Raw genomic sequence first — 27,990 nt, forward strand, 5'->3', positions numbered from 1 at the left:
ACTCCATCTGTTTTAGTTCAGTTCAGTTCATCTGTTATGCTGAGTGGTCTATTTAAGAATCGAAGATCAAGGTAATTTAAGGTATCTTGCTCAACTGAATAAAAGTTTGCAGTCTCCTCCATCCTACATACATAGAACATATGCACAGGAAAATAAAGAGAACAGAATAGGGGGACATATATGGTTATTTAATACAAATACACCTATACAAGCAGGAAATATTTCTGTGCTTTCTTCAAATTTGTGAAAATATAATCTTGGTGGTGTAATTGGGGTTATCTGAACTTATGCTTGGAGACTGCAAATAATAGAAAGCCTGCCTCCAAACTGCGGCCAGGAAGATATGAGTATTTACCAAGTTAGAAAGGGACCAATGTAAGGACACTATCAGGTTGTATTAAAGTAAAAATGGGATTAAAAGTGTTCATGTGTCGGTCTTTATTATTTATCAGACGCTTGCCCTCTTCAATGACAATAAATGTGTTTCTGAGTGAGGCAGTCAAGCAGGTTGACAGTTTCAAACACAATGCAATCACCCTGCACAATGAACGTAGCATTGAATACTGCCGTTTTCCAACTCAAAGCACTCTCTGTTGTCCCCTACCTTCTGTTACTGCTCTGCAAAAGCAGAATTCAATACATGTCAGTCTACTGCACCCCGTTTTCTCATGCTGTCTCTCTCCAACAAGAACAAGCTGTCCCACATTACACACACTGTTCCCAAATTCATTGATCCGTCTTCCAAACCCCAACCTCTCTGATCTCAACAACAAAACCATCGCTCACATGGTACTCAGCACAGAAGATCTACACAACGAGCAGCTTGAAGGTGGAAAAGAAAACCAAATGACAAAGATACACTAACTCAGGGACCTTTGACCACCAAAATCTTATCACTTCATCCTGGACTGGTAGAAGTGGATGTTTGTGCCTAATTTGATGAATTTCCCTGTGTTTTACTGAGATATGGTGTTCACAAGAATGAGACATGGATGTGATGGAGGAGGTTCGTGATGCACAATTCAGAGCACAACCTTCGATTCAAAGCAACATACTGGAACCTGCATCATCATCATTATAATGTAAAACTCACGACGACACTCAAGGTACAGTTAAATGTAGAGCGTATGGCATAACATCTGCCTAGGAGACAAGCTCAGCTTTTGATAGTGGGGGGGAGAACAGGGAAGAACGCTCTCAAACTTTATCCCTTCAAACAAAAACTTGTTTTGATTGTGTAACCTTTATGTTTGCAGGGGTAGGTGGTGTACTGTAGCTGTAAGTGTCCTGTCTGATCCCCTGGACAACAAGCAGCTCCACCGGGGCAGCAGCAGGTGAAGTGCCCAGCTTAAGGGCAGTGGTGTCATTGGCGATGACGACAGAACGCACGAGTGCAGGTCAGGTTGAATTTGTGCTTTGGTTTTTATGGTGTGAGCAGTTTGGTCTGACCTAAAACATACAATGCATTGAAATCTTCATTAATTTGTGCCAGTTTTCTAGTCATTTTGGTAACTGCTCTCAACTCGATGTCTGATCTGAAGACATACAATAAATGACACCTCCACAGTGCATCTCCACCTGATATATAGTAATGTCACTATGAATAAAATATTCTTAATTGATGAACCGATCAGTTTATGCAAATCCAGACTATCCCTTTAAGGTTTGCTATACTGTATTGCAACCTGAGGGTTCACATCCTGTAGTTGGGTTATGCAGCAAGAAGCAGTTTTGTTGAGTAGATTTTTCTCAATAAGACCACAACAACCATGTTGTGGCGTTGCATGGCTGTAGGTTCAGATAGTGTGGCAAAGATATGACCACCTGATAACTCTCTGAACACACAGACGGTTGGGCTTGTTGTCCCTTCACGTCTCAGCAGAAATGTAGGCAGAGCAGCTGAAAGAGGGAATAGTGGAGAGAAAGAAGCGAGAGCAGAGAGACAGAACTGAACAGAGCGAGAGAAGTTTATTGACGGGTAGGATACAGAGTGGACGCCTGAACCTAGACCAAACACACACAAACACACACACACACACAATTTAACTTGGGCTTGTTGGTAGAAAAGACAGGTTTAATTTGGGCCAATCTGAAACCACAAAAGAAAGTGAACTCAAGTAGAAAATTTACAACAATCTCCTAAAGTAAAAACATCGCAGCTGTAAGAACCAGAAATGAGCGAAACAAGACGACTCACTTTGGAGATGAGCTCAGCTGAAACAGTTAACCCAGTTTTCCGTGCATGTCTGCTTGATAGATAAACTCAAATTGTTACGTACAAACAGAGGACTGGGAAGACAAGGTTCACATAATTAAGAAAATAATCTGTTTTAACAAACATTACCAGTAAAATAACCTGTTTAAAGACACAAATGAGACCACAGACTAAAGGCAAATATACTTTGGTCCCAATAGGTCTCCTTCCAGAATCGGAGACCAAGACCAGAATCACATGTTTGTAGCAAGGCCGAAGCAGACAGCCACATTTGTCTATGTGTGTACACCCACTCACAGCAGTGGTTTATAAAAGACGGGGTGGAATCTGAAGAGGAACACTGCAGGGGGCTCTATTCTTCAAGGAAAGCTACACCTTCGGATCCTCACTGTTCTCACGTCAGCAGAGTATCAATATCAATACATTCCATTTTGTATAAGAAACATCAATGTCAATTGCCTCAAATTACTATTCACATTTCCCAGACTGTCTTCAAACATCCCCATGATGAAATTGTTGCTTTTAATCAAGTCATGTATAAACTTCTTCAAAGTGATTGTTCAGCTATAAGTCAATGAAATAAAAAGCTGCCTCTTGAAATTTTGAAATTGCCCCCCCCTCCACACACACACACAGACACACTGGGGCTCTATTTTAGTACTCAAGTCCTCAAACTTTCATGATGTCTGGTGTATGAACAACATTTAAAGTGATTCTGTGTAGTGCAGCGAGTTTGTAAAAGCTACAAGCTGTTTCATTGTAGGTTGCTAAAATGCCTACAAAGTAACTTTGGGTGCTGGTCAAGTTAAACTGCACATATTTACTTTGCAGATGGGAAAACGTGCACGAATCGCCTCCTCCTCCTCTATACTTACTCCGTGAAATATCTGAATGTTTGATTCTGAAAGCACCAAAAAACAAAAATGAGCAGGATGAGATTTGGAGGAGTGAGCCAGCACACTGAGAATGTTTGTGTGTGTGTGTGTGTGTGTGTGTGCAGCTGATGGCCGCCTACCAGAAAAGAAAAGAGCAGTTATGTGACTGGAGTTGTGACACAACGTATATAAAAATAACAGGTGGTTAATTGACGGAGCTTAAACAAAAACATCCAAGGAAAAAGAGACTGTTGTAACAGTGACAGGTGATCACTGGGTAGGGCAATATAAAAACAGCAACCTGCACTTAGCAATGATAAAGATTAAATTAAGAACTTTAAAGAGCATCAGCTGGCTGAACAGCAGTGTTTCATTGTTCTCTCTGGTTAAAGGATTCAAGTGTGTTTCGTCTCTGACCAGCATCACTGATGGATGTGGTTGGGTGTGGTCAGAGGTGTGGCTTGGTTGCACCTGTAGCCACACCCAACGCCGATGTCACAGTGTACTGATTCACCTGTGAGTGTGCTTTTATTTCAAAGCAGCAAGGTGAGAAGTTCAAATACAAAAACACGATTTTCAGCTGGTGTTCAGTTGCCGTTTGAAATGTCACACAGGTCAGGACAAGAACTCGCCAACTTTTCAAACTACCTTTAAAAGTAAGACTAACGTATGCGCTGCTTCTACTGATCAACAAAATGCACTATGTGGAGTTTGGATGTTCTCAGTGTTTTAACTGAAAACCATTTCAAATGTTTTACTTTGAATGTTACATTTTGGACACTGAAGCACATTTCAGTGATAAGATATGTACTACTTAAAGGTCTGGGAATAGTGCAGGGGAGGTTAACAGAAAATGTCAAAAAGAAGACAAATGGTGGTGACTTCCTTGCTCGTCACGGATCTTAAAGGTTTAGGAGTCAAGTGTGAGGGTTAGATGGTAGACTTTGAAAAGGAAACTTTCAGATGGTGATTCCCTCCCATGTCGTAGTTGTGAAGATCTATCAGAGCCTGGATCGCTTCCTCTACTGATGACATCTGGATCAAAGACATCTTCCGGTCCCTGATGAGGAAGGAGCAGAGACAAACAGCTGAACGTTGCGGAAAATAACAGTAAAAGTTTGGATTTTATTTTTCTTTGTCTGCACAAGACGGTTTACTTCTAGGGTAGCTCGGTCCAAAGTATGACACAAGCCACTGATCTTTCATTACGAGCTTGGTTTGTCAGATCATCTCTTTGTAGTGCCACAAAGAGCTTCGCTGAACTGTTTCTTACTGGAAGAACTTGAAGGCCTTGACAGTTCCCCCACTGTTAGAGAAGAGAAGGCGTAGATCATCCTCTCCTACTCCATCCCTGAACACGCACAGACAAATCACCATCACGTTAAAGCAAATCAGCATGAAGCCAAAGCATCTGCAACACTGATTAAACAATGTGTTTGACAAACACAGTATTACCGGATGTTGGAGAGGTGAAGTGTTGCCGATGGCGGAAAGATGTTTTGAAAGTTTTTGGATCCTGGCTTCTTAAAGCGATGGAGGGGCGAGCCAGAAAAATCTGTGCCAACGAAAACAAAGTATTGACATGATGACAACTTCAAGTGCAAATTCATCTTTAAGATAATAAAAAATGTGAATAACACTCCTAGACGTCAATGGTTAAACAATGAGAATATTTGTGGCTGATTATACATGTTGGTCTACAGGTTCATTTCCATAAACACAATAGCAGTTAGAAAGTTAGCAGTCTGAAGTGGGGAAAAAAAAATGCAGCGAGTTAAATGAAGTTAGGTGTGGGAACATTTCCTCCAAAATTGCAACAGTTAAATGTAAATTGTGTGATGTTGCTCTTAAGTTTAGAAGCAGAAATACTTGCAATATGCTAGATTCAAAATGCTAATCCAGCTGTGACCGCAGTCAACGGGGTGTTGAACTCATAACCATCATCACTGCAATACTGTATACGAGTTGTCACATGAACGCGGCCTCTAATTGGTCGACAAGTCAGGAACACAGTCTCTGATTGGTTGAACAACAACTGCAGACACGATCGCACTGGAGCCAACGCTGGAAAGGTGCCGCGAGCCCTATGAGCGTGCTATGCAATCAAGAGACAGTGTGACGCTTTGAGAAGCTGCTGTCATCCTGCACCTGTTGTCCTGCAATGTTGTTGGATCGATGATTGTTAGTACAAAATGACTTCTAAATGAATTTTATGTTTGGAATGCTGGAGTCCAGTTTACTTGGTCAAAGGCTTTCTCACTATTTAAAGCCAAAAGGTCAAATAGGTATCAGTGCTTCTCTGACTTCTGTCTGATTACTGGAACTACTGTGTGCCTTTTAATTGTCCCCTGGGGACAAACCAAGTGTTTTTGAATTGAACTGAATTGAACTGACTATTGGGACAAATGTTTTAGACCTGTCTAATCTGGCCGTTGACACATAAACTGCTGATTTAAAGAGACAGTTTACCCCAAAATAAAAAGTAAATATTTGTTCTCTTAGGCTAGGTGAAGTTGCAGTCTCGTCCGCCTTCTTTCAAATACAATTTTACATTACAAGAATACATTTATTGTTGAGTTTTGCAAATATATTTTTCTGTTCATTTAAACAATTCAGCAAGCAGAACCACAAATTAATTATGTTTAAAGACAAGCTCCCTGCCAGGTTACAGATAGGCTCTTACCTTTAGTTAATAGTTGGTCATCCAGTCCTTCTCTGGGCAGAGCCACAGTCTGATGTTTAGACAGCGTCACTCTCATCACTTTACCAAACACTTTTTGACCATTCAAGTGGCTCATAGCTAAAGGGGAGTAAAAACAGAAAATAACAAGCGTTTAGTATGACAGCCTGACAACACATACACATTTACAGAGTGTACAGAACAAAAGCTGTAACACGAAAGACGATAAGAAAAATAAAGTGCTAAGATGTGCAGGCCAATTGGATTGGACTGGATTGGATGGGTGTATGTGTGCATGTTATTTTAACAATCACTCTCTTATTTGAACAAATGAAGTTACCATGGCATGATCAGTCTTTTTTTGCCACCCAATTAAATATATATATATATAATTTAATTATTATTAAAAAAAAATAATAATAAAAAAGCATAAAAACTCACCCAGCTGAGCCTGGTTGCCATCGGACAACTGTATCAGAGCACTGTCCTTTTTGTTGTAGAGGATCTTCACCCTCTGGACATCACCATAGACCCCTGAAGGTAGGTAAGTGAGGGAGAGAGAGGGAGAGAGAGAGGGAGAGGGAGAGAGAGAGAGAGAGAGAGAGAGAGAGAGAGGGAGAGAGAGAGAGAGCAGGGTGGAGCACAGAACAGACAGAGCAGGAGAGATGGAGACGACGAAGATAAAAGAAGGAAAGGTGTGAAGGATGGAAGGAATAAAGTTAGTGCTAGAAAGACAAACGAAAAGAAAAGATGGAATCTTCCCATTTGACTTCCACTAGAAACTCAATCAAACGCTTATAACCCAGAAGTTTTATGTTCAGACTGTCAACCAGTGAGAAAAGTCAGACATCTCAGCTTTACAACTGACACACACTTGTGTCTGTGTGGCATCTGACTGAGTGGCGAGTGTTTTCACTTGACAGTGTGTGCATGATTCAGAAATCCAGCTTGAGCAAAACCATAAACTGGACAGGGTAGGGCATGGATGACATCTACAAAAACCTTTTAAAAACACCCGCACTATCGTGTGAAACATACTCAATACATATAGAAATAAGAGCAAAGTTCTTTCTAGGCTTTTTATGCAGATTATCTTAGACTTTTTTAAACATCTATATAGCTCCTGGAGTAGCTAAAAGTGTGTGAACGTGTAAGGACAAAACATAAATATTATGGGCTGGTTGACAGTCTAATGTGAACCTTCTGATATGCTCTAGTGTAGGTGACTGAGTCCCGACTGCAAAGTTGTAGAATAAAATAATAAAAAAAAAAAAAGTGAACTATGACTGCACTTGATTCATAAGAAAGTCTAGAGAAAAAGACAAAAAAGGAAAAGATGCACGGGTTTTGAGAGCTAGAATGAGTCTTAGTGAGTACATTGGACTGTCGTGATCAACTTAACCAATAATGTGCTGAGAACATACACACTACAATGATCCATGTCTATTAATGAAAGCTACAAGATTTGGGGCTCTAAAGTTCTCCAATTAACAAACAGACTAAGTTGAATTTAGCATACAAAATATTGAGTAAATTACTCCAAAACATGTGTTGTTTCTTTGCGTGTGAATGTACTATCTTTGACCGAGTAAAACTTTTGGTTTGCCCTAATGCCACCTAACGAAGTACATCAGAAAACCGCTAGATTTAGATGTTTTCAGCGTGGCTCTTTTCGAATGCAAAAGAAGAGCGCAATGAGAAATAAAAAGGTTCAGCTTCCAATGAAAGTGGTGGGGGACAAGATCTACATTATGTGACACTTCCAGGTTTTTCGTCTGGTTTTCTGAAGGGCTCGGGTGCTGTTGTTATGGAGGGAAGGGGTGGGTGTTGTGCGGTCTGGTGGGGAAGAAAGTTTTGTTATTTGACGAAAAATCGATGCATTTTTACGTCTCCACATTACGTGCTAGATATAAGCAAGAAGAAAAGTTAGACAAATATGTGATTACACTCACTAGTGATTTAAGCTGTGATCTTCCCATCCTCCTTAACTCTGAGAGGAACTTTTAAGCAGGTGCAGGGGTCGGTGTGGTTAGGACATCAAAATACCCCTGCTGTTGATGTGGATTTGCTGCCTGCAGGTGCAGAGGCGACGCTGGTTTGGAGGGGCAGCGGCCATCTCAACCAGCAGTACCAAACGTATACAGAATTTTAAGAATTCTGCCTAAGACAAACAGTTAGCTTTTGTTACTACTTGTTCGTATGTGCTTTAATGAACTTATCTTTTGCGTCTAATGCGCCCAAAGCAGATGGAAATGCTGGTTTTCTATTTTATAAAGATACGTTCACTTCACTTGATTCACTGTCTCCACCACACAGTGAATGTGCGTGTGTGTGTGTGTGTGTGTGTGTGTGTGGGGAGCAGAGCCCAACCCTCCATCAAACACCCTGATGTGGACAGAGAAGCTAGCATGACCACAGCACAGTGTTTTGGTTTCTTCTTTTTTTTTTTACTATTCATTTAGTTAAAGTGCTGTGAAAAGAAAACTAAGCTAAAGTGTTAAGCCCCCCGGTTTCAGTGGTCTAGAATATTCTACAAAATAATAATCTTTTTGACATCAAATTCCACTTGATGTTTTCCTGAGCAGTGTCTGACTGTTGAGTTGCATGGAGGGAAGAGATAGCAACACAAACAGAACATTTTGCATCTAAACAACTAGCTTTGGAAGATAGCCGTTTGATTTATTCAACTCAGACTGAAACATATAAATTCAGAATATATTTTTGCTTAACATGAGGACTGTGGATTTTGTCTCCCATCACTTCTGTTGAAATCAGTTCAATCTCTTCAAACAGATATACGCGTATGAATGCTGAACCTGTTGGCTTGTGACAACATTTTGGTACTGGAAACATTCAGGGTTTCCATTTGTAGTCTGAGCATGTGCACGCGCTTGGCTTCGCATGCAGCTAAACGGTATGTGTGGAAAGCAAAAGGGGCAGAATGCATTGACCGAAACGCAGTGTCGGAAGCCATTAGCGTGAATGGTAGCCAATGCAATTCAGGGGCCGAAATCACTTTAGAAAGAGAGCAGCTAAACACATGCTAAACCTGTTTTAATGTTCATATGGACACATAACTACTGTTTTAACATGAGCACAAAATAAATGTGACTGTCATTTAATTGGAAGAAACTGACAACGGGCAGTCAAAGTAAGTAACACTTTACGGGGCTGTTGTTATTGTAAGAAGACACTTCTTACACTGTGTCCACAATATGAGCTCCAATCTGTAGGTAATGATCAGGTTTTGTCTTCATGGGTTGATACATAAAAGCAAAACACATGAATGATTTTGGTGCCTTTGTTCTCATTAGTTAAGAGATAAGCTGACCACACAGACTTTTTGTCAGACTCACTATTCTTTCAATGTAGAGACGAGAAAATTTTAACTCTGCAGTGTAAAATATGATAGAGGGAGACTTGGAGATACAGAAAGATATGAGGAATAGTGCGTCCACGACATCACTGAAGAAAGTGAACAAAATTGGATTAACAGAGAGAGATATACAGATAGAATAGTAGAGGTTGAACATACCGAAGAGGGTAAAGAGACTTTGAGGCGTGACCATCTTTAGAGAGAGAGACCGCAGAGCAGAGGACAGGAAGAGGAGGAGCAGAGGAGGAGGAAGAGGAGAGACGAAGGCAGAGAGCAGACCGTCCAGCGTTGGACGAGGGGGGAGGTGGTGGTTTCCATGATGATGCGGGGTTGAGCAAAGATGGAAGGCAAGGGAGGGATTTTTGTTTAGGTTGTTTTTGGAAGGGGGAGGGGGGTCAAAACAGCAAACCCAAAGAAAGGGGGGGGTGTTTAAGAGAAGTGTGTAACATTAAAGGGTGTATGGCCAAATGGAGAGAAAATAAATGTGTGAAGGGAGGAGCAGAGGAGGGCAGGAAGGAGGCAGGGAAGGGAGAAAGGAGGAGAGGAGGACAAAAATCAAAGCAGAGGTCAGTAAACAGAGCATCAGTGGAACATCAACGGAGTCTGAATGATTTCTGGATCGATTCCAAGCACACTCACACACAGTCATACATGCATATTTCTTCAAGTTCTGTTCTCACTCACACACTCACACACACACACAACCTGCTGAATGCATTTATCAGTGAAGCAAACGGATGGTCGGGAGGTGGAAAATACTAAATTCAAAAATGAAAAAAAATGAATAAAGCATGAAATATATAACTGAATGACAGAGTGAGTGGCAGGAGACATCACAACGTAAGGAGGCAGTACCATGAAGCAGATGGCTGAGCAGCTAACAGGTGCCAAAGGGAATACTGTGGAATACTGTGTAGGACTGACAGACTGGACTGACAGATATGTGTAAAGGAACTGGAGAGAACAACTTTAATTTGTCTACTTTAATGTAAAAATGTATTCACACATCCCTCAGTGAACTATGAAGGCAGAGTCCACTGCTGGCACAAGAGCAGTTTGTGACACGTTAATTTACACTGCAATCAATATTGAAAATCACTGATATCTAGACTTGCACTTGTGTGACAAAAGCAGGTATTATATGAGGCACACCACATATTAACTAAGCTAACCAAATTATTTTCTCCTGTCCAGCTCTGTTGCAGCACTGATGGAAATAAGACATAATGTCATATAATCTAACATCACTGGCAGATGTTTTCCTAGCATTCTCTTTTTTTTTTCCTTTGGCAAACTACAAATCAAGTGCAATAAATGTTAATCTTAAGGGTTTCTATTGTTAAGCCACCTGGAAATCAGAGTACACGTACAGCATGAAAATGAATGTAATCTGACCATAGATGTCTGTTCATGTGATGACAAAGAACGAACAAATGACTGACATATAATCACCTGGAATCATCACTCACAACATGAGAAACGGCCACACACCACACTCTAATTCGCCACTGGATTGTACTCCCCATACTCGTTGAGTATATGCGGGAGCTGCTGCTCGCAAGCTGATTGGTCACCAGAGAGGACAGTACAAACAGCCAGAATACAGCTGTTTGCAACAAGAGTTTACCAGAAGGCGGCATAAGTATGAAAAACCACCACTCCTCTCCAGAGTAACAAAAACAGACAGAGAAAGGAGGATAGATAGATGGAGCACACAGAAACCGAGAACAACTGGCAATAAGTACAGGTAATAGGGGTGGGCATGAGTCTCAGAGTACCTGATTTGGATGTCTGAATTTCCCTAAGGTGTTGAGTACTTGCAGCTTTTTCCATAATAAATAACGAAGTAAACTAACCATGTTCTATATTCAGAGTTTACATTTTTTGACTGGGTGCAGTGATGTAACTGTCACCTATGAATATCTGCACACTCATATAGAAAAAAACACTTTGCAGTACATAACATTTAGTGTTCAGCAGCAGATATATGAGTGCTGTTAGGAAGTGTTTCCACAAAGTAAACCACTTTAAGGTGCAGCGTGAGCTCCGTAATGTTGTATCTGCCCGTTACTTTGACAGCTAACTATTTGTGCATTAAGCACAAGGACAAAGCAGCTGAGACACCTGAATGACAAAAAATCTCTCAACTAGCTGTGTTAGCATGTAGCCTTAGGATAAGATCAGCGCCAGCCAAGATTCGCCAGCTCGCCATGAAAATATTTACTGGAAAAATGATCCTGTTAAGCTTCATGGAAGAGGGCATGGCTATGAGCTGTTGTTAAATCAGAGGACAGGCTACCACTGCAGTGAACAACAGCTATGAGAGTGGAGAAGAGGTCAGGACAGTGGAGTTTAAGATGTGCTGCTGACTCTAACGTCCACCTGCATTTTTGCTTGTGTTCTGCATTCTTACGCCATTTTTTTTGGGAGTGTTCTATAATAATTTAATGCAAGTACTCATTTTTAGAAGATTATTTAAAATGCCCATCCCCAGTAGGTATAGCAATACCTACATTTACAATTAGAGAATAAACTGAGACTTGACAAAAGAAACAGAAATATAAAACATACAAATATATAGGTGATCAGCTTAGAGAAAACCAAAAGTTCAAAACATAACAGTATTCTTAAAATTTGATTTGGAAACACAACGTGCTCAAACATAAAATGCTTGAAAATATTGAAGACATTTACATTTAGGAACTATGACAGTCAATGGAGAACAAAAATCAGTCTGAAGAGTCCACACACACACACACACACACACACACACACACACACACACACACACACACACACACGCACGTATACATTTTGTTACGTGCAGCTACAGGGGGATGCTCCAGTCTGAACGTGTCTCAGAAAGGTGAACTGACCATTAGGTAATTTCTAGTGCTGACCATGAAACATACAAAAAACAGGATATATATATATATATATATATATATATATATATATATATATATATATATATATATATATATATATATATATATATATGTATATGCTCTAACAAGGGGTGTGTCTGTCCTACAAGGATTTTCTGAAGCATAACGGTTTGCTTGCAAAAACAAAAAAGGGTTAAAGTGAGTCTTTAGTGCATAGAGAAGAAACACCTACAACACCAGTATTTAAAGTATTTTAATGCTTATTTTTGGCATGTAATACATTATATACTAAAGAGAATGTATTACGCCCTGACACCTACCTACAGTTGCCCTGTGACTTCAATCTATTAGAATTATATGAGACGAACTAAATCTAGGTTTAAGACACATAATAAATCACGTTGTGTAGTGGACAAAAGACACATACAAACACGCACTCACGCAGGAATTCACACTATTTTCAAGAAAATCATTCAGCAGCGTCTGTTCAATAGTTGAAGCGAGTGGCTTAAAGCAGAGGTTAAAAATAATGATTCACATTATACTTATTGGTTAGTTTACCTCTTCATTTAGGTTGGACGCCAATAGGACCCCTGACACTCCGGACCCGGACAGAGCAACGCGACCTGCGGCTGCGGCTGCTGCCGCTGCGGCGCTCAACGGGCTGATGGCCCCTGTGAGGGAAGTACAAAACCACACACACACCTCAGAATCACATGCTGTCATGCAAGGGCAGAAAAGCAGATTTAAAAACACAACACTAAAAAAAACAATAACACCGTATCTCTTTTTTAACAGATGCAAGATTGTAACTGATAATAATACTGCATGTAGCAAATGCACTATTTACTACTCCAGAAATTGGAATGACAAAAAAAAAAGAAACTAATCAGACAGAAATGGTGATGTACTTGATGCCATGGTAGTACGCTTAATGTTTAAGGATGGCTAACTTTCAAGCAAATGAACCAAGGAGTTTTTCATCCTTATTTTGCAACAAAATCTAAGCAACCTTACATCAATGAAATATTTTTTCATCAATTACTATTTACAGGCATGTGGGGACAAAAGAACTCGCTGCAGCATGGGATTTCCTGGGGGTATACACTTCAGTAAAGAACATTATTTACACTGAAGTGCAGATGCTCTTATTTAGACCTAAGTATTTTGAACATGATGTGTACTTGATAACTCATCAGTATCTAAGCCAACTATGTACTCAGTGTATTATTCAGTCTCCCACTTGAATGTAATTAATACCTAAGTGACATACAACCACATTAACTTAAAACCAAGGAAAAAAATTTTGTTTGTTTTGTAGGCTTGATTTCTTAACTACAATTAAATGAATAATAGGTTAAAAAACAGATTTGCTTTTTGTTACTCCTTGTGAAACAGTTCAACACAAAGGAAAATACTGTAATGCTATGAAACAGTCCCAAAAGGAAAGAAGGCAAACAATATTATTTCACCCCAAAAAATACATGTACATGAGTGTAAAGGATAGCATAGTAAAAACATTTTAATACTGAGACAGACAAAAGACCGAAAACTGAAATGAAGGTAGAAAAGCCTATACTCAACTGTATTCAAACCATTTCAGGCCTGGAATTCATTCATTCTATTCATGTGATAATTCAGCTTCAATAAACTTCATTAGATGAGAAACTAAGGTTGATAATTAAAAGAACTGTGAATGCTTTTTTGTCCAACTTTTTAAATTCTAAACAAAGAAAAAAAAGGACTGAATGAAAAATCTGTTTACAATTAATGCCACTTAAAAGACATATAGAAATATAGAACAGATAGGTAAAAAGAAAACTGCACTGTACCCATCCAATTCAGAGGGCTACATCATACCGGTAATTATAATACAATTATCAATGCATGTTGATGCTTCAGAAAGTTTGATTTCTATGCATTGCTCAGGTTTTCTCACTGCATGAGGACTTGCTACTTTTAAAACACAGGGTATTTGTAACGATCCCTTAACAGGTGAATTTACTTCCATTATGTTTGCTCACGCTCATCAATCCTCACCAAAACTCAAGAGGTGATCTAGATTTAGTTGTGGTGTCCAGCAAGTCATTTGTTTTCCCTGCTGAGATGCTTTGGTCACTATGAATATCTGTGGAAGTAATTGTTAATTTATGTGTTGCAAGTATCTATTTTCACAGACTGTTTGTGTTATCAACAAATGAGCACAAGGCAGAGTAATTGCCAATTACTTGTACTCAGAGAGCAGCATTATTCTCCTCTATTGTAGTTGGTGTTCACCACTTGAACATGTAGGGTGTGGTGGGTGGTCTTTGTGGTATTTATTCTGCCATTTCTTTACTGCAATTGGACGGATGATTTAAAAATGATGAATTCAGAGTTTTAGCGTAAGATGAACATCTGTCAAACACACAGCACTTGGAGCGGAATTAGCGCCCAGTGCCTCGTCACAGTGTCTGTAGCACAGTGTACAATATCATATTTGCGTTCTCATTGCAAACAGTTAAAAAGAACATGTGCTGGCCTCAGGAAAAACGCTTTGATGGAATAAGCTCTTCGGAACTTAAACACACAAGCAGATGTTTACATCTATTAGGTTTCAACATCAAACTGGCTCAGGATTGTACAGCCAGGTCTTACAAAACTGTGATCATAATGTTGAGAGACTAGGTTTTTACATTTTTTAATTATGCACTTTTCTTTTATCAAGACAATCTTTCAAGACAGAATCAGTATGTATCTAAGAATTAATCCCACCCCCACTGGCTAATAATCCATCCTAAGGTCAGTATTTGCTTCATCATTTAATTAAGCTGTAACATCAACCAACCACTGAGGCCATTCAGAGACTACTTTCTAGCCCTGGCATATTCAGAAAAACCACAGCAGGACAAGAAAAAGGACAGCAGCAGAGACAGAGTGATGGAAAAACAGAATAAAGAATTAAAAAAAGAAAGGATAAGTACCTCCACCCTGTGAGAGGGAGAGAGAAGATGAGTAACCTCCTCCACTAGAGTAGGAAGCTAGCGCTCCAGATGGGGTACCTACAAGACAATGACAACTAGATTTACACCACAAAACACTCATCTAACCTAGCACCAAGAGCACAGTTATCAGCCTAAGTCAGTAAAACATTAAACTGTAACAGACTACAGTATTGTGCCACTGTGAGTAAATGTTGACAATACGTCAAGTATTTATCTAAAACTACACCTAAAACCTGTTTTGATATGCTACCAGAAAGGTACCAGAAAGTAAATCAAATTCTGTTCTATCTGCACAGATCATGCAATGATTTTAAGCTCAACTAAGTTATGATAGCATACTAGCATGCCAAAGTACAATACAGTACACACATGGGACTTGGAATATACTTGTTAATTGCTTAATCACAAATACTGCACTCTGAGATGTCACCATTATTTTCAACACATGCAGCCAGACCCCCAGCTGTTCCTGTGAGGCTGTGTGGGCATTCTGTGAGAGGGTGCAGCAGCACATGGACGAATGTTGGTTCATCTCCATGGCAGGGCTTTGTTGAACATATTGAAACCAGTGAAAGTTATTAAAGTAATGTAAAATTAAGCATCAGCATTAATGAGCATTTTGACATTTGCTGTCAGAAGAACGACAGAAACAAAAAAGAAAGAAAGAAAGAGGCGTCAAGACCAGGCTAACAATCTTGTGATTAATAGACAATTTTTGTAGAGTTAAATTTTTAAACTATATTAAGGCTTTAAGTAATGCACGATTAAGGTCATGAATGAAATTTGTGAATTTCAGAAAATATTTCATCCAAATACGGGGGTAAATAATATGGTCTGCTGTGAGGTCAACTGCAGCACCAGACAGTGAGCTGAGGGTCACGCTCTGGTGTTCTGGCTTCACGAATGACTCCGCCAGCTTGCAGCCAGCTCGCAGCCAGGTCGCAGCCAGCTGCTGAGAGCTGCTGAGCTCTGGCAGACAGAGCCCAGAGCTTCCAGTCGAGTAAACACCAGAGTCAATGGAAAAAGTGGATTATCTTCTTTCACTACGGTCTCTTCTCCTCCTCTGCAGAGGTTGGAGAGCAGCGCGGAGCTGTTGATATGTAATGTCATCGTGATATAACTCTTTTATTTGACTGCTGAATGGAGGGGAAATGTACTAAATGGGACAAAGAAAAGACAAGAATAGACAACAGAAAGAATTGCAATCTGCTGAGTGCTGAATTTAGCTCAAAACTGAACAGAGACAACCAGACAAACGCTGTTGGTGCCTGCTTGGGTTAATATGAAGTAGAGTATTCTGACTGTTTGGGCAAATTAATCTGAGGTCAAACTCATGCTTCACTGTCTGTGCGAACTTTATTATACAGTCTGTGGTGTAAACATAGCAACAGCCTAGCTTGTTAGTCTAAGCTAGCTTGGTAGTTTCAAGCTAAGCGGGCGAGGTGGAGTCAGACAAAGTCAGCATCGCGATGGCTGCAGCCACCCACACAGCTCTTCAGAAAGCTACGGCAAATGTCACAATGGCCCAGTCCACTATCTATAATGCAGTCTGTGTAAGCAATCCCAGCTTTAACTTTATAGCCACTGCTCAATGTGTCTTTGCACGAAACTCTGAAAATACTCTGAAGTATGTATTATTTTGTCCAATTAAAGAATCCCTTTCCTGCAGTGTTCAACCCAAAGTCACATAATATAAAATTCACTGTAGACACTGGTATTAGCTGTCCGTAATTGTCTCCTTTGATTATCTTAATTAAACTAATCCAAGACTACAAATTAATCAACAATTGCAAATTTCACTGTACATTTAAGTTTTGCCTTAGCTAAATTACAACAAAACACTTAGCCCTAATGTTAGCACAAGCATTAGAAATAGAGCTTGAGATGTACTAAATACACACCACATCGAAAGCTTTTGATAATTTTGAACCATTATTGCAGCCAAACTAAAGAACACCAGCAGCCTCAAGACATCGACAGACATCAACCTGATGCACCTCACCGCAGGAAAGAAACTTATTCCTAAGGGAGTTACTGGATTTCTTTCTTGTTTATTTATTTCTCACTCACTCAACCGATGCACTTTTGAGGATGCACACGTTTTTTACAGTCTCTGACTGTGTGAAAATGGTTTCATTTCACAGATAATGAATAAAAGCATTAAAATGTGGAGTTTCTCCAAGTAAAATATGACAGGAATGTAGGTTGATACGGGAGTTGAGTGTGGGACAGCTGCTCTGCAGGAAAGCTGAACTGACATTAACCAGGCAGGGAAGTGAACAAAACAGCTGTCACACTTCCAGGTACGGTGTATAGAACAGAAAGCATGAACAAGTGACCCAAAGCACATGGCAAATTAATATACAGAAGACGGTAAGCTCAGAGTGCAGAATTAGCAAATAGCATCTGTCAATCTGACCAGAGCCATAAATATGTCATTGTCATCTCTTGGTTTGAACAATATTGTAAATGCTGACTTGCCCAGATGATGTTTTGATCCTAAATTATGATGAAATGTGATGCTCTAGGAAAGCTGAACCTCATGTTAAGCCTCTTAGTTGTTTGGCTCTCCCTGCACACTTTTCACAACTGTCGGAATAATTCTAAAGATAATTTCATTTCAAATAATTAAGTAATGGACAGTTGTATGGAAAATGGAGATGATAGAGTAAATGCCACCTATAGAAAATATCATGGCATCCTGAATTGTTTGTGTTACAGTACACACCTCTCCTTCAATAATTTGGGATTGCGTTTAATACGCTGAACCTTTCATACAAAAAGAAGTGGAGTGGGAAAGGTGGAACATAATGGTCAGATCGATGTTGAGCCATAGACGAGTGTCTTTCCCAGGAGAGCTGTCTCTGGCTTCACATTTATCACCTGGGGTCAGTCCATGACTGAACAGCACTATTGGCAGAGGGGATGACCTAGGGGTAGTTCAGTGCATGAGGGGGGGCCACAGGTGTGAAATATTGCGGATACCCTGGAAGGAGCTATAATTGGATGTGTTGAAGATGGATGAAGACAGAGGTGTACTTACCCAACAAAGAATGATCCTTGTTGGCTGACTCTCCATCTCCAGTGGGAAGGTCTGGTCTGGTGTAATCTCGACTCTTATCATTGTTGTATTTGACGTTGAGGTTGACCAGTTTACTGAAGTCTATCCGTAGAGTACAGCATGAATTATAGATGTTTTGTCCATCCAAAGACTGGAGTAGAAAAAGTTCAAGAGGGAGAAAGAATTACAACAGTTATTTAACAGCATTTTATCAGTTTAGGTCAAGTATAGCCCGACTGACACTGGATTTGTGAGGTTAATACTGATATTTAGAGAGAGAGGTTATTATACTACTAACACTGGTTAATACAATACAAAGAATTTCAATTCTAAACTTAGACTTTCAACAAGAGATTTTCACATAAAAAAAACACATTACTTTGAGCTGTGTCAAAGAAACTCTTGAGTATGTGATAAAATTGCTCCTAAAGCTATATAATAATACTAAGGAAAGATGTTGTTTTACCATCTTTCTCCTAGAAACAACACAGTAAAGGCTATCCCACAGTCTGAGCCAATGACATACTGTCAAAGCCTCTGGGAAGCTGTAACTGTGGAATTCTAACAACCTGTCCACCTCTCACTGCTATTTTGGACTGGTTGTTGGTTCAGCGATGCGTGTGATTCTACCAGTTTAGCTTGCTGTGCATTGACGGGGTCGCTGAACTGCAGGAGAGCCTGGAACTGGTTGTTCTTGGTGAAGGTTATAATCTTCATCACGGTCCCGAATTTACTGAAGATCTGGAAGAATCATAAAATTGATAAAGAATAACACAGTCATAGTCATGCTTGATTTGAAACTTCATATTTAACGTTAGTTTAAGGCTATACAGGCGCACAATCATTATCACAATTAGAGGTCAACCGATATGGGCTTTTGAAAGCCCTCAAGCAAAATTTAAGAGGGTTGCAGTGCCAATTGGGATGGTGGATTTAAACTACGCATTCAGGTTTTACCTGTTGTAGAACATCCAGCGTCACAGGATAAAACATGTTGTCAATGATAATTCGCAGGACAGGGCTGGGGGGCGGAGCCAGGTCTAAAACTCCAGGGTCAGAAGATGGAGAGCTTCCATCCTGGACTGCTGACACTGCCTGCAACACTGCCTGGGCCCTCTGGTGCAAAGAAGAGATAATGGATTTATCACAGAGGAAAGGAATTTACTCTTGCATAAATGTAAGATACACGTAAGTACATACACGTCAAACCCAGTTTGGATGAAAGACAGTGCTTTGTGTACAAATAAATGCTTATACCTGGTTCAGAGCAGAGTCTGTTTTCAATTCCTTATGGTTGGAGTACTGGATGAATACTGGAGTGTTTCTGACCTAAATAAATGAAAGCAATATAACACACAATTCAGAGAGCAGCTCTTACAACAAGAACAGAAATGATTAATAATGCACAACATGAATGGACACAGACGGATTTCAGACCTGTGGTGTGACAGCTGTGTAGTAGTTCACCATAGTAATGGCTGCTTCTTCTGTGCCCAACTCCAGAAACGCCTGGAGGAACACAGTATTACTGACCTTAAACGAAGGAATAAATCCCCTCCAATTCCATGTGTCACTGTCCTTTTTTTGTATAGAATTGTGGATATTATTCAGTCGTACTTAAATGTGATTACAATACTGTTGTTTCATCTTCATGCCAAAATATTTGCTAATGGTTCTGTTCTGTTATGGTTTACCTGGTTTTTCCCCTTTAGCATGAGTATATTGGTGACCTTTCCGAAAGGCAGTCCCAGAGCAATGACTTCAGTCTCTGACACTTCGTTGGGAAGTTTCCTGATGTGAAGAACTCTGGAGGGAGGGGATTCATCCAGACGCTGTTTCTTACTGTCACTGCCGTTCGCTGAACATGGACGTGTACACAGACAAATACATTATGCATTACATTATCATTAAGCCATGACTCTAAAGTAACATAAAGCACAAATGTAAATACTGAAATGAGTGATTACTAAGCTGCTTCAGTTTCAGGGTGCTGCTACTGTTCATGCTGGCTCACTGTCAGCTGTCAGGACTTGACTGAATATACTGTCATAGCAGAGGTATACAGGAACATGGTTACATTCTCAGTCCTACTTATGAGTCCAGTGCTGGTTTTAATCATATTCAAGATGTTTACTTTCCACGGTAAAGATCCAGCTCTCTTTATACATGATTCTAACCATATTGTCAGGTGTATCTCTCACTCCCAGACAGCCCCAATCATTTTTAGACCCAGTGAGGTTCAGGTTCCATGATCAGACTTTCACCTCCTGAACACTTCTCCAAGCACTAAAAACATTATGCTTCGTACCCGTCATAGAGTTGGGGCTGCTACCGTACATGTTGAGCTCATCTGAGCCTCTCTGGAAATAAAGAAGGAAAAGGGAAAAAAAAAAAAAGAACTTTCATTTTCATTGCAACATATGGCAAATTCTGAGATATTGCTATTATATACAAAGTGACATAATACTCACAAACATATGTCAAACATTATATTGTAAAATGTCTGCCTGCTCTACTGCACAGCACTGTAATAAAATCACCTGATATTCTGTTATTACTCACTGTGACATTAAGCAGAAAACAAAAGATTTTAAAACAATTACATCTCAATTAACAGTTTTACTTTAACTTAATGAAATGACACCTCCTGGCATTTATTACAAGCATACAAAGTTTAAACACTTTTTAATTTACCATCTTGTAGCTTCACAGCCAATTCCAGCAAGCTATTCCTTCTATTCACCCACTGTATCCTAAATCCAGTGACTGTGCATGTAGTCCATTTTTGAACAATATCATGTCATATCAATAGTGATTAATTAATTGATTAATTAATAAGATTGCTTGCCTTCACACCAACCGCAACATCACTGCCAATGGAGACAAGGCAAGGAGATGGAAAAAGAAAAAAACAAGAGGAAACGTTATTTCATACTCTCAAGGAAACCCGATTACTAAGACCAAAAGGAAGGAGAGAATGGTGACACTGGTGAGAGTTTAACCTGGATGAAAACATTGTGGTATATTACTCAAAGCATGCAAAAGTTGAACAACTAAATGACGTTTTGGAGAAAAATCATGCAATAAATGCTATTTTTTACTTCTTAAACACTTCTGGTTCTAAAGAAATTCAACCGTTTCATAGATTCAAATAACTCATTTAAAGCAATTCTTTGTATTTTAGTGCACTGAAATCGTTAACTTATGTTATTATTTACGTCTTAAGTTCTTTCCTACAACTTGTCATTCGAAGAGCATTAAAGACAAATAAAACCATTGTAGAGGCTAGTCCGCTCCAAATATCAAAATCAAACTAGAAAACTAAATGTAACTAAAACTAAATAATTTTTTTGGAGAAACAATTTCATTACATCATTTTGTAGCCCTACATGCTAGTATCGTTCTGTGGGCGAAGTTGACGGTAAAGTCTCCATAAAGGAGTGAATAACGTTGTATACAATAAGCCGGCAGAGGTCGCGTGTGGCATGCATTATTTTTGAACAAAGAACTGACAGGTGCGCGTAGCACAAGACATGTCTTATTAATAACACACGGGGCCAACGGCTTATTACTCTAATGATAACCGACAATAACTGTCGTCGCCATTATCGTATAAACACATAAACAGACATTTCACTCTTACCGGCAGCCAAATTGATCTAGTACCTTCTGCAAACTAGCCTGCCAATTCTGACATTTCCGATGATAGAGAACCCAGATGACAAGTAAAATATGACGTAAATGTACGTTTCCACGTTTCCACGCAAGCAAGACGATAATAAACTGTCACATCTGAGACTTTGAGACTGTGACTTGGTGTTGTTAGCTAATGTACATAACGTCATGTTGCTCGCAAAAACGTTGTACAGTACCATGGTTCACAGTGGAGCTAACAGTTAGCATACGTTAGGTTAAGCAAGGGGGGCGGCTCATTCCGTCTATAACACATGCATCATCGTGGAAAATGCACCCAGAAAAAGTAGCTGGAATATAAATTAATTTACCCGTCCATTGCAGCTCTTTGTCCTTCTATCTGATGATATTTCAGCGCACTTCGATGCCTTGAAAAAAGCAAAATGGGCGTTCTTCTTCGTCTTCTTCTTCTTCTTCTTCTACTTCTTCTACTTCTTTTTCTTCTTCTACTCCTGTTGGTTTAATGGCGGGCGGCATTTAACGTTTAAGGTGCATTACCGCCACCTACTACGCTGGAGTGTTGGCCAGACTGGAGAAAAAAAACCAAACAAAACTAAATCTATTCTTCTTCTTCTTCTTCTTCTTATCGTCCAGAGGTGCTGTGTGCCTTCATTTCAAACAAACTCGAATATGATTACTCAACCTATTTCATCAACGAAGGAAGTCCTGTTCTTTTAATGGCAATTGGCAACTAACAGTAATGTTAGAGGTACTAACGCCACCTTCCGTTTAGGATATCTCAGAAAGTGACTGACTTTCTACTGTAGAAACACTGGGGTGTAACCAGGTGGACCCCATGTAAGGAGACATTGTTTGTAGATATAAAAGGCTCATTCTAAGGTAGCAATAACACAATGATTATTAGTGTGTTATTGCTAACACTTCTTTCCCACACCTAATCTTGCTTAACAAAACCTTACAAATATTTGCCTCTCGTTCTTGTGTTTGTATTGCTTAGCATCAGTTTCTTCTCTTCTGACCTTGTTTTTTTTTAATGCATCTTTAGTGCCCTTTTGTGGTACTGAATTTGTCTTGCATGTACATTTAGAGTCTAAAATAACACATTTCAGAAAGAGGGTAGTCACGTTCTCAGCATCTGCCAAATAACCCAGAAAAAATGTTTGGCAGAGCAGACAATGAGATGGTGTTTTATTTATCTGATGTCAGTCCATTTTGGCATTTTCAGCATGTAATGTTTTACATGCAAATATACACTGACCTTGCAAAATATGATGCCTTTTTGAAATTTAATTTAATTTAAACCAGCAGGCAGTATGTGGTATAGTGAGCACGAATGCAGATGAAGGACATGATCGTGTCTCTGGCTCAACTGCCATGTACAGGTGTTAGCAGCATTGCTAACAGAGACAGCTTAATACAACTTTTTATCCCATAGTTTAGACATTTTGTCAGTTGATGTTTTTTGCATCACTGAAGGGTGATAAAGAGAGTGTTTCAACAAAATTTTTTGAAAGATTACCCAAATGCTTTAGCATTACGCTCATATAAGATTTTCAAACTCACAGAAAAAATTAAAAAATTAAAAAATGGTCAAAACTGATGGTGTAGAGTTATTTTTATTCTATACATTCTACATCCTTCTCAAAACCTGGGCTCTACATTACCCACAATGCAATTTCAACACCAACTGTTTGGTCACAGATTCAGATGTGTTTAGCTAGCACCAGCTGCAATGACAAGGACCGAGTTACAGAGGTTGTTCCTGACCCCACACTTCAGGTTTTTTCTGCTTTTGAACTTTGTCTTCAGTATTGTACATATTTTATTCAAGTGCACTACTTAAGTAAATGTACTGTAATGTACTCTTAATATCTTGATAGCTCAGCACCTACTTGAAGATGCAACAGCAGTTTGGCTGTTTATGCCAATGACAGTACAGCTCCCTTCAGTCTCCTTTCTTTATCTTAAAATAAACGTGCAAACATGTTGATGTTGCAGACATTTGTGGAATCTTCTCATGGACCCTGAAGTTGTACATACAAATGTACTCTGAATGGCCGGGGGTGCTATCAATCTGCAACTTTACAAATTTAACCCTGATGACTTGTAAATCAATCTTTGTTTGTTGATGTAAAACACCACGCCAGAGACATCAGACTTTAATCTCTGGTATACTGTAAAATTTATTTGTAAAAGTGCTACACTTAGACTTTAAGTCTGAGCATTCTAAATTTTAAACATTTCAATTAAGAATCTTTGGCACAGAGGCAGGTAAATAAGGCAAGAAGCTTTTCCCTCAGACGAAGCAGCTCCTCCTGCAGCTTTTTTAGCTGCATTAGCATGTCCTTCTGCAGCGTCTTGACATCAGCTTCAGCTTTGTCCTCCTGCCCTCCTGCTTCATCTTGACATCAGCTTCAGCTTTGTCCTCCTGCATCATCTGAACATCAGCTTCAGCTTTGTCCTCCTGCATCATCTGAACAACGGCTTCAGCTTTGTCCTCCTGCATCATCTGAACATCAGCTTCAGCTTTGTCCTCCTGCATCATCTGAACAACGGCTTCAGCTTTGTCCTTTAAATCAAAAAAAGATCCATTTACTAGTGGGGAGGCAGACAAGTGCTTCAAACAATAGCATTACAAATGCAGGAGCAGAGCTGAAATAATAAGAATGAGTACTGTACCACGTTCTCTGGCCACCCTGAACGCTGAGAGACATGGGTCCTGCTTGAAGCATACAAATTGCACAGGCATCCTCCTGAGTAGAAAGACACAAACACTTAGTAGGGATATGCAAAGCTAAAATCATTATACTGCAAATCTCATGGCCTCATCCTTGAATTGTCTTGGTGCAGCCAAGACAATTCAAGGAAGATGTGGTATTAGATGTGATTCTTGATGAATTACCAAAACACATTAGGATGATAAAGCGAAGGCCGGACCGGATTGAGACTGCAGGAAGACAGACAGGATGTTTAGAGCTTGATAACAGTGAAAATATGTATTTAAGAGGTAATGTCTTTGTTATTTCAGCTGGTGCATTTTCAGTTAAAATTCCTTACAAATGCTTGTGCTGCTAAGCGATTTGTTTGAAATGTTGGCTCCAGACTTGCGACGACCCTTCTTCCGTTGAAAGACCCTTAAAGAGGCAATGAAATGAGAGAGGACAGAGGTGTGAAGATTTTGACCAGGTGCTATACATTACCTTAACCATACCACATGTGCCAGTGTTGGAAGAAGCACTCTTTACTTAAGTAAAAAAAGCAATAGAACACAATAAAACTACTCAACTACAAATTAAGGTCCTACACTCAATGTCTCACCTAAGCAAAAGTACAATATTATCACCAAATTGTTCTTAAAAGTGGAAATAGTCATTATGTGGCAGAGTTATATTGTTATACATTATATCATGGAACTTTACTGGTTATTAATGTGTAGCTAATGGAGAAGGAATTATGTTATGTACTGTAATCTGCAGAAAGGCATCATATTTTTTGCTTGCATATGGCTACAATATTTCCCTGTGAAATGTAAAATTGAATTGTAAAAGTTTAAAATACTGAAGCACATAATGAAAACACTAAGTAAGTAGTCTAAGTGCTAAGCTATAGTAAGTCCAAGTAACACAAAGTATAGTACTTGAGCAAGTGTTCTCAGTTACTTTCCACCACAGATAAAGCACATACACACCATTCACATCCACACACACTCTTCAGCTTACTTGTATAAGGTCTCCTTGTATGAAATCCGAGGTCTGTCATTTTCGTCATAGTAGCCCATTGAAAGCAAGCGACTGCTTCGTCGTGCCATAGCTGATGACTGATGGACAGTCACAGCAAACTGGAAGAAAGCAAACAGCATAAAGTAATTTGTTAGAAGTAATCAAATTTTAAATATAATAAACCATTGAATAATGAACAAGTATATGCATTCATTCCACATTTCTGAACCAAAATGCTGCATTTCCCTAAGGAAGATTAACCATCAATGCTAAATTACCACTAGACACTTTGAGTGTTTCTATTTTGTACAACTTTATACTTCTACTCCACTCCACTTCAGTCAACTAAGTATTGTACTTTTTACTCTGTTACATTTGTCTGATTTAGCAGAACACTTCTTCCACCACTGAGTGAGGTCTGGTGAACCAAATCAACACAAACCTGAAGTGGACAACTACTTCAGCAGCAGGAGTAATGGCTGATTTCTGAGTCTAGAAAAATATAATTAAACTGCCATCTGTAATCTGCTGTGTACTCTGAACCTACTATAGTTTTAGGCGATGCAACGCAGGGAGGATCTGGGAGGCCAACCGGGACCAACTGGGACCCACAGCTCAATTCAGACGACCTTAATGTCCTTCTAAAACAGAGCATGAAGAGTTTAAAATCCATGTATCTATTAGACACATTCTTATTATCTTTTATATCTTCCTCCTTTTCAACAATGAACTGTAGATCTGCGGTAAAGTAAACTGTCATTTGTCACACTCACTGGAAAAATAAAAAACTAAAAGGTATATAGCTAAATAAATCTGACTGTCAGGGCTCAGAATTGAATTGATTTCACTTTTATATTCACAACTTAATCCACATAACTAAAGAAAATCATTTCAAACCATCAAAATACTCTAACTGCCTGTTGAAAGATACGTGTATGTTTTGAAGAGTGAAATCTGAATCCTTCTCCAAACCGGACTCTGTTATCTCTATTCTTTCTCTTCATTTCATCCCAAATGTATTTCTTGTGAAATTTGCAAAGCTATTTTCCATCATTACTCCTTGATAGAAAAAAAAATAACTTGAATCTCTCAGTGACAGTCAAATGAAGTGTTAAAATAATCAAAATATAATTGTTTCAAGTGACAGTCCTCAGGATAGAAGTCACTGTTTCAAACAGCGTTGTGGTAACTTACCTCTATAATTTGAAGAGAAATCAACGACTGTTTGATGAAGAGTTAAAATATGGCGTGGCTTCGTAAGTGTAAGCAGGAAATTGTGGATTCACTGAGCTCTTCTCGCTATGAAGTGACTGCAAGCCAGAAACTTACAAACAGAATAACTACAGAGTTGCATTCTACTGAAAAAAACAGAATTGGAATGGAAACACAGAACGGTAGTGTTCTGTTCTATAACCTTTGGAGTCCTCATTTACTCAAGTACTGTACTTCTCAGGTACTTGTACTTTACTGGAGTACATATTTTGTGCTGCTCTGTGCATTTCAGTGGGATATACTTTATTTTCTTTCTCCACCACATTATTTGACATCTATTCAGATTCAGACATTACATACAATGTATGAAATCTACCTACATGTTAAAGCACCAATAAAAATAATGCAATAATAAGTGGTGGATGACCTTTCCAGATACTTTACGTATAAGTAGCAGTATCATAATGTAAAAATACTCCATTACAAGTACAATACCTGCAAGTTGTGCAGCATGCTGAAAAGTGATGGAGTGGACATAGAAAGTAACAGAAAACAGACAGTAAAAGTAAAGTCACTGTACTTAAGTTGAATTCTGTGACTGGAAATAATATAATATACCTGTGTAATTTGACTCACACTCTACACCGTGATTTATTTTACTTTAGCTTTTCCATATCATTTATTTAGTCTATTTTGCTGACGGTGCTTTTAATAGAAAATTTGTACAATGACACAGTGGTGCGCTGGTTAGCACTGTTACGTCACAGCAAGAGGGTCCAGGACTGACTCTGGCTCTTGGCCCTTCTGCGTGGAGTTTGCATCTTCTAACTGCGTCTGCATGGGTTTTCTCCCAGTCCCAGAAACATGCACTTAAGGTTAACTGGCTACTCCACATTAATTGTCCCTAGGTGTGAGTGTGGGAATGTCTGTCTCTCTTTGTGTGTCAGCCCTGCGACCGACTGCTGACCAGTCCAGGGTGAACCCCGCCTCTCGCCTACTGTCAGCAGGGATAGGCTCCAATTATCCCAGCAGCATTTCTCCATTTTAATTAAGTAAAGGATCTGAATGCCTCTTCCATTATTGTCTGTACTTTGAGGTACTTTTATTTTACATGGGTATTTTCATTTCCACTTTATACTTCTACTCCACTACAATGCAGAGATAAATACTATACTGTACTTTTGACTTATTTCACAACACATGTTGCTAGTTACTTTGCAGATTTAGTTTGACAATATCAACTATATATCCACAAATAAATGATGATTTAACATTATAGATTCAGATAAAGCTTTATTGATTCCTGATGTTCACAATACACAAGCT

The 27,990-nt window shown here is 39.2% G+C and overlaps 1 protein-coding gene and 1 long non-coding RNA gene across 3 annotated transcripts; both read right to left on the bottom strand.

The window, feature by feature from the left end:
* Positions 1–2,053: 2,053 nt before the first annotated feature.
* On the bottom strand, positions 2,054–22,216 carry LOC124069043 (polypyrimidine tract-binding protein 2-like). 2 transcript variants are annotated; one of them, XM_046407749.1, is made up of 17 exons: positions 22,084–22,216; positions 20,928–20,949; positions 20,388–20,439; positions 19,774–19,937; positions 19,517–19,588; positions 19,337–19,408; positions 19,037–19,195; positions 18,710–18,820; positions 18,062–18,230; positions 14,998–15,075; positions 12,596–12,708; positions 9,306–9,339; positions 6,212–6,304; positions 5,774–5,890; positions 4,546–4,645; positions 4,364–4,441; positions 2,054–4,150 (listed from the first exon to the last, which is right to left on the bottom strand). In XM_046407749.1, the coding sequence occupies exons 1-17, from the start codon at positions 22,089–22,091 to the stop codon at positions 4,021–4,023; spliced, it is 1,572 nt and encodes a 523-aa protein (XP_046263705.1). In that variant the 5' UTR covers positions 22,092–22,216; the 3' UTR covers positions 2,054–4,020. The 2 variants fall into 2 exon arrangements, with proteins under 2 accessions (XP_046263705.1, XP_046263707.1); XM_046407751.1 differs by lacking the exon at positions 14,998–15,075.
* Positions 22,217–24,634: 2,418 nt separating this feature from the next.
* LOC124069065 lies at positions 24,635–27,846 on the bottom strand. The gene is made up of 5 exons (XR_006845014.1): positions 26,647–27,846; positions 26,000–26,093; positions 25,453–25,550; positions 24,791–24,867; positions 24,635–24,680 (listed from the first exon to the last, which is right to left on the bottom strand). It is a non-coding gene; the product is annotated as an uncharacterized LOC124069065 (long non-coding RNA).
* Positions 27,847–27,990: the final 144 nt, after the last annotated feature.

The sequence above is a fragment of the Scatophagus argus genome, chromosome 13 (genome assembly GCF_020382885.2).
Source record: "Scatophagus argus isolate fScaArg1 chromosome 13, fScaArg1.pri, whole genome shotgun sequence".
In the NCBI taxonomy this organism is placed as follows: domain Eukaryota; kingdom Metazoa; phylum Chordata; class Actinopteri; family Scatophagidae; genus Scatophagus; species Scatophagus argus.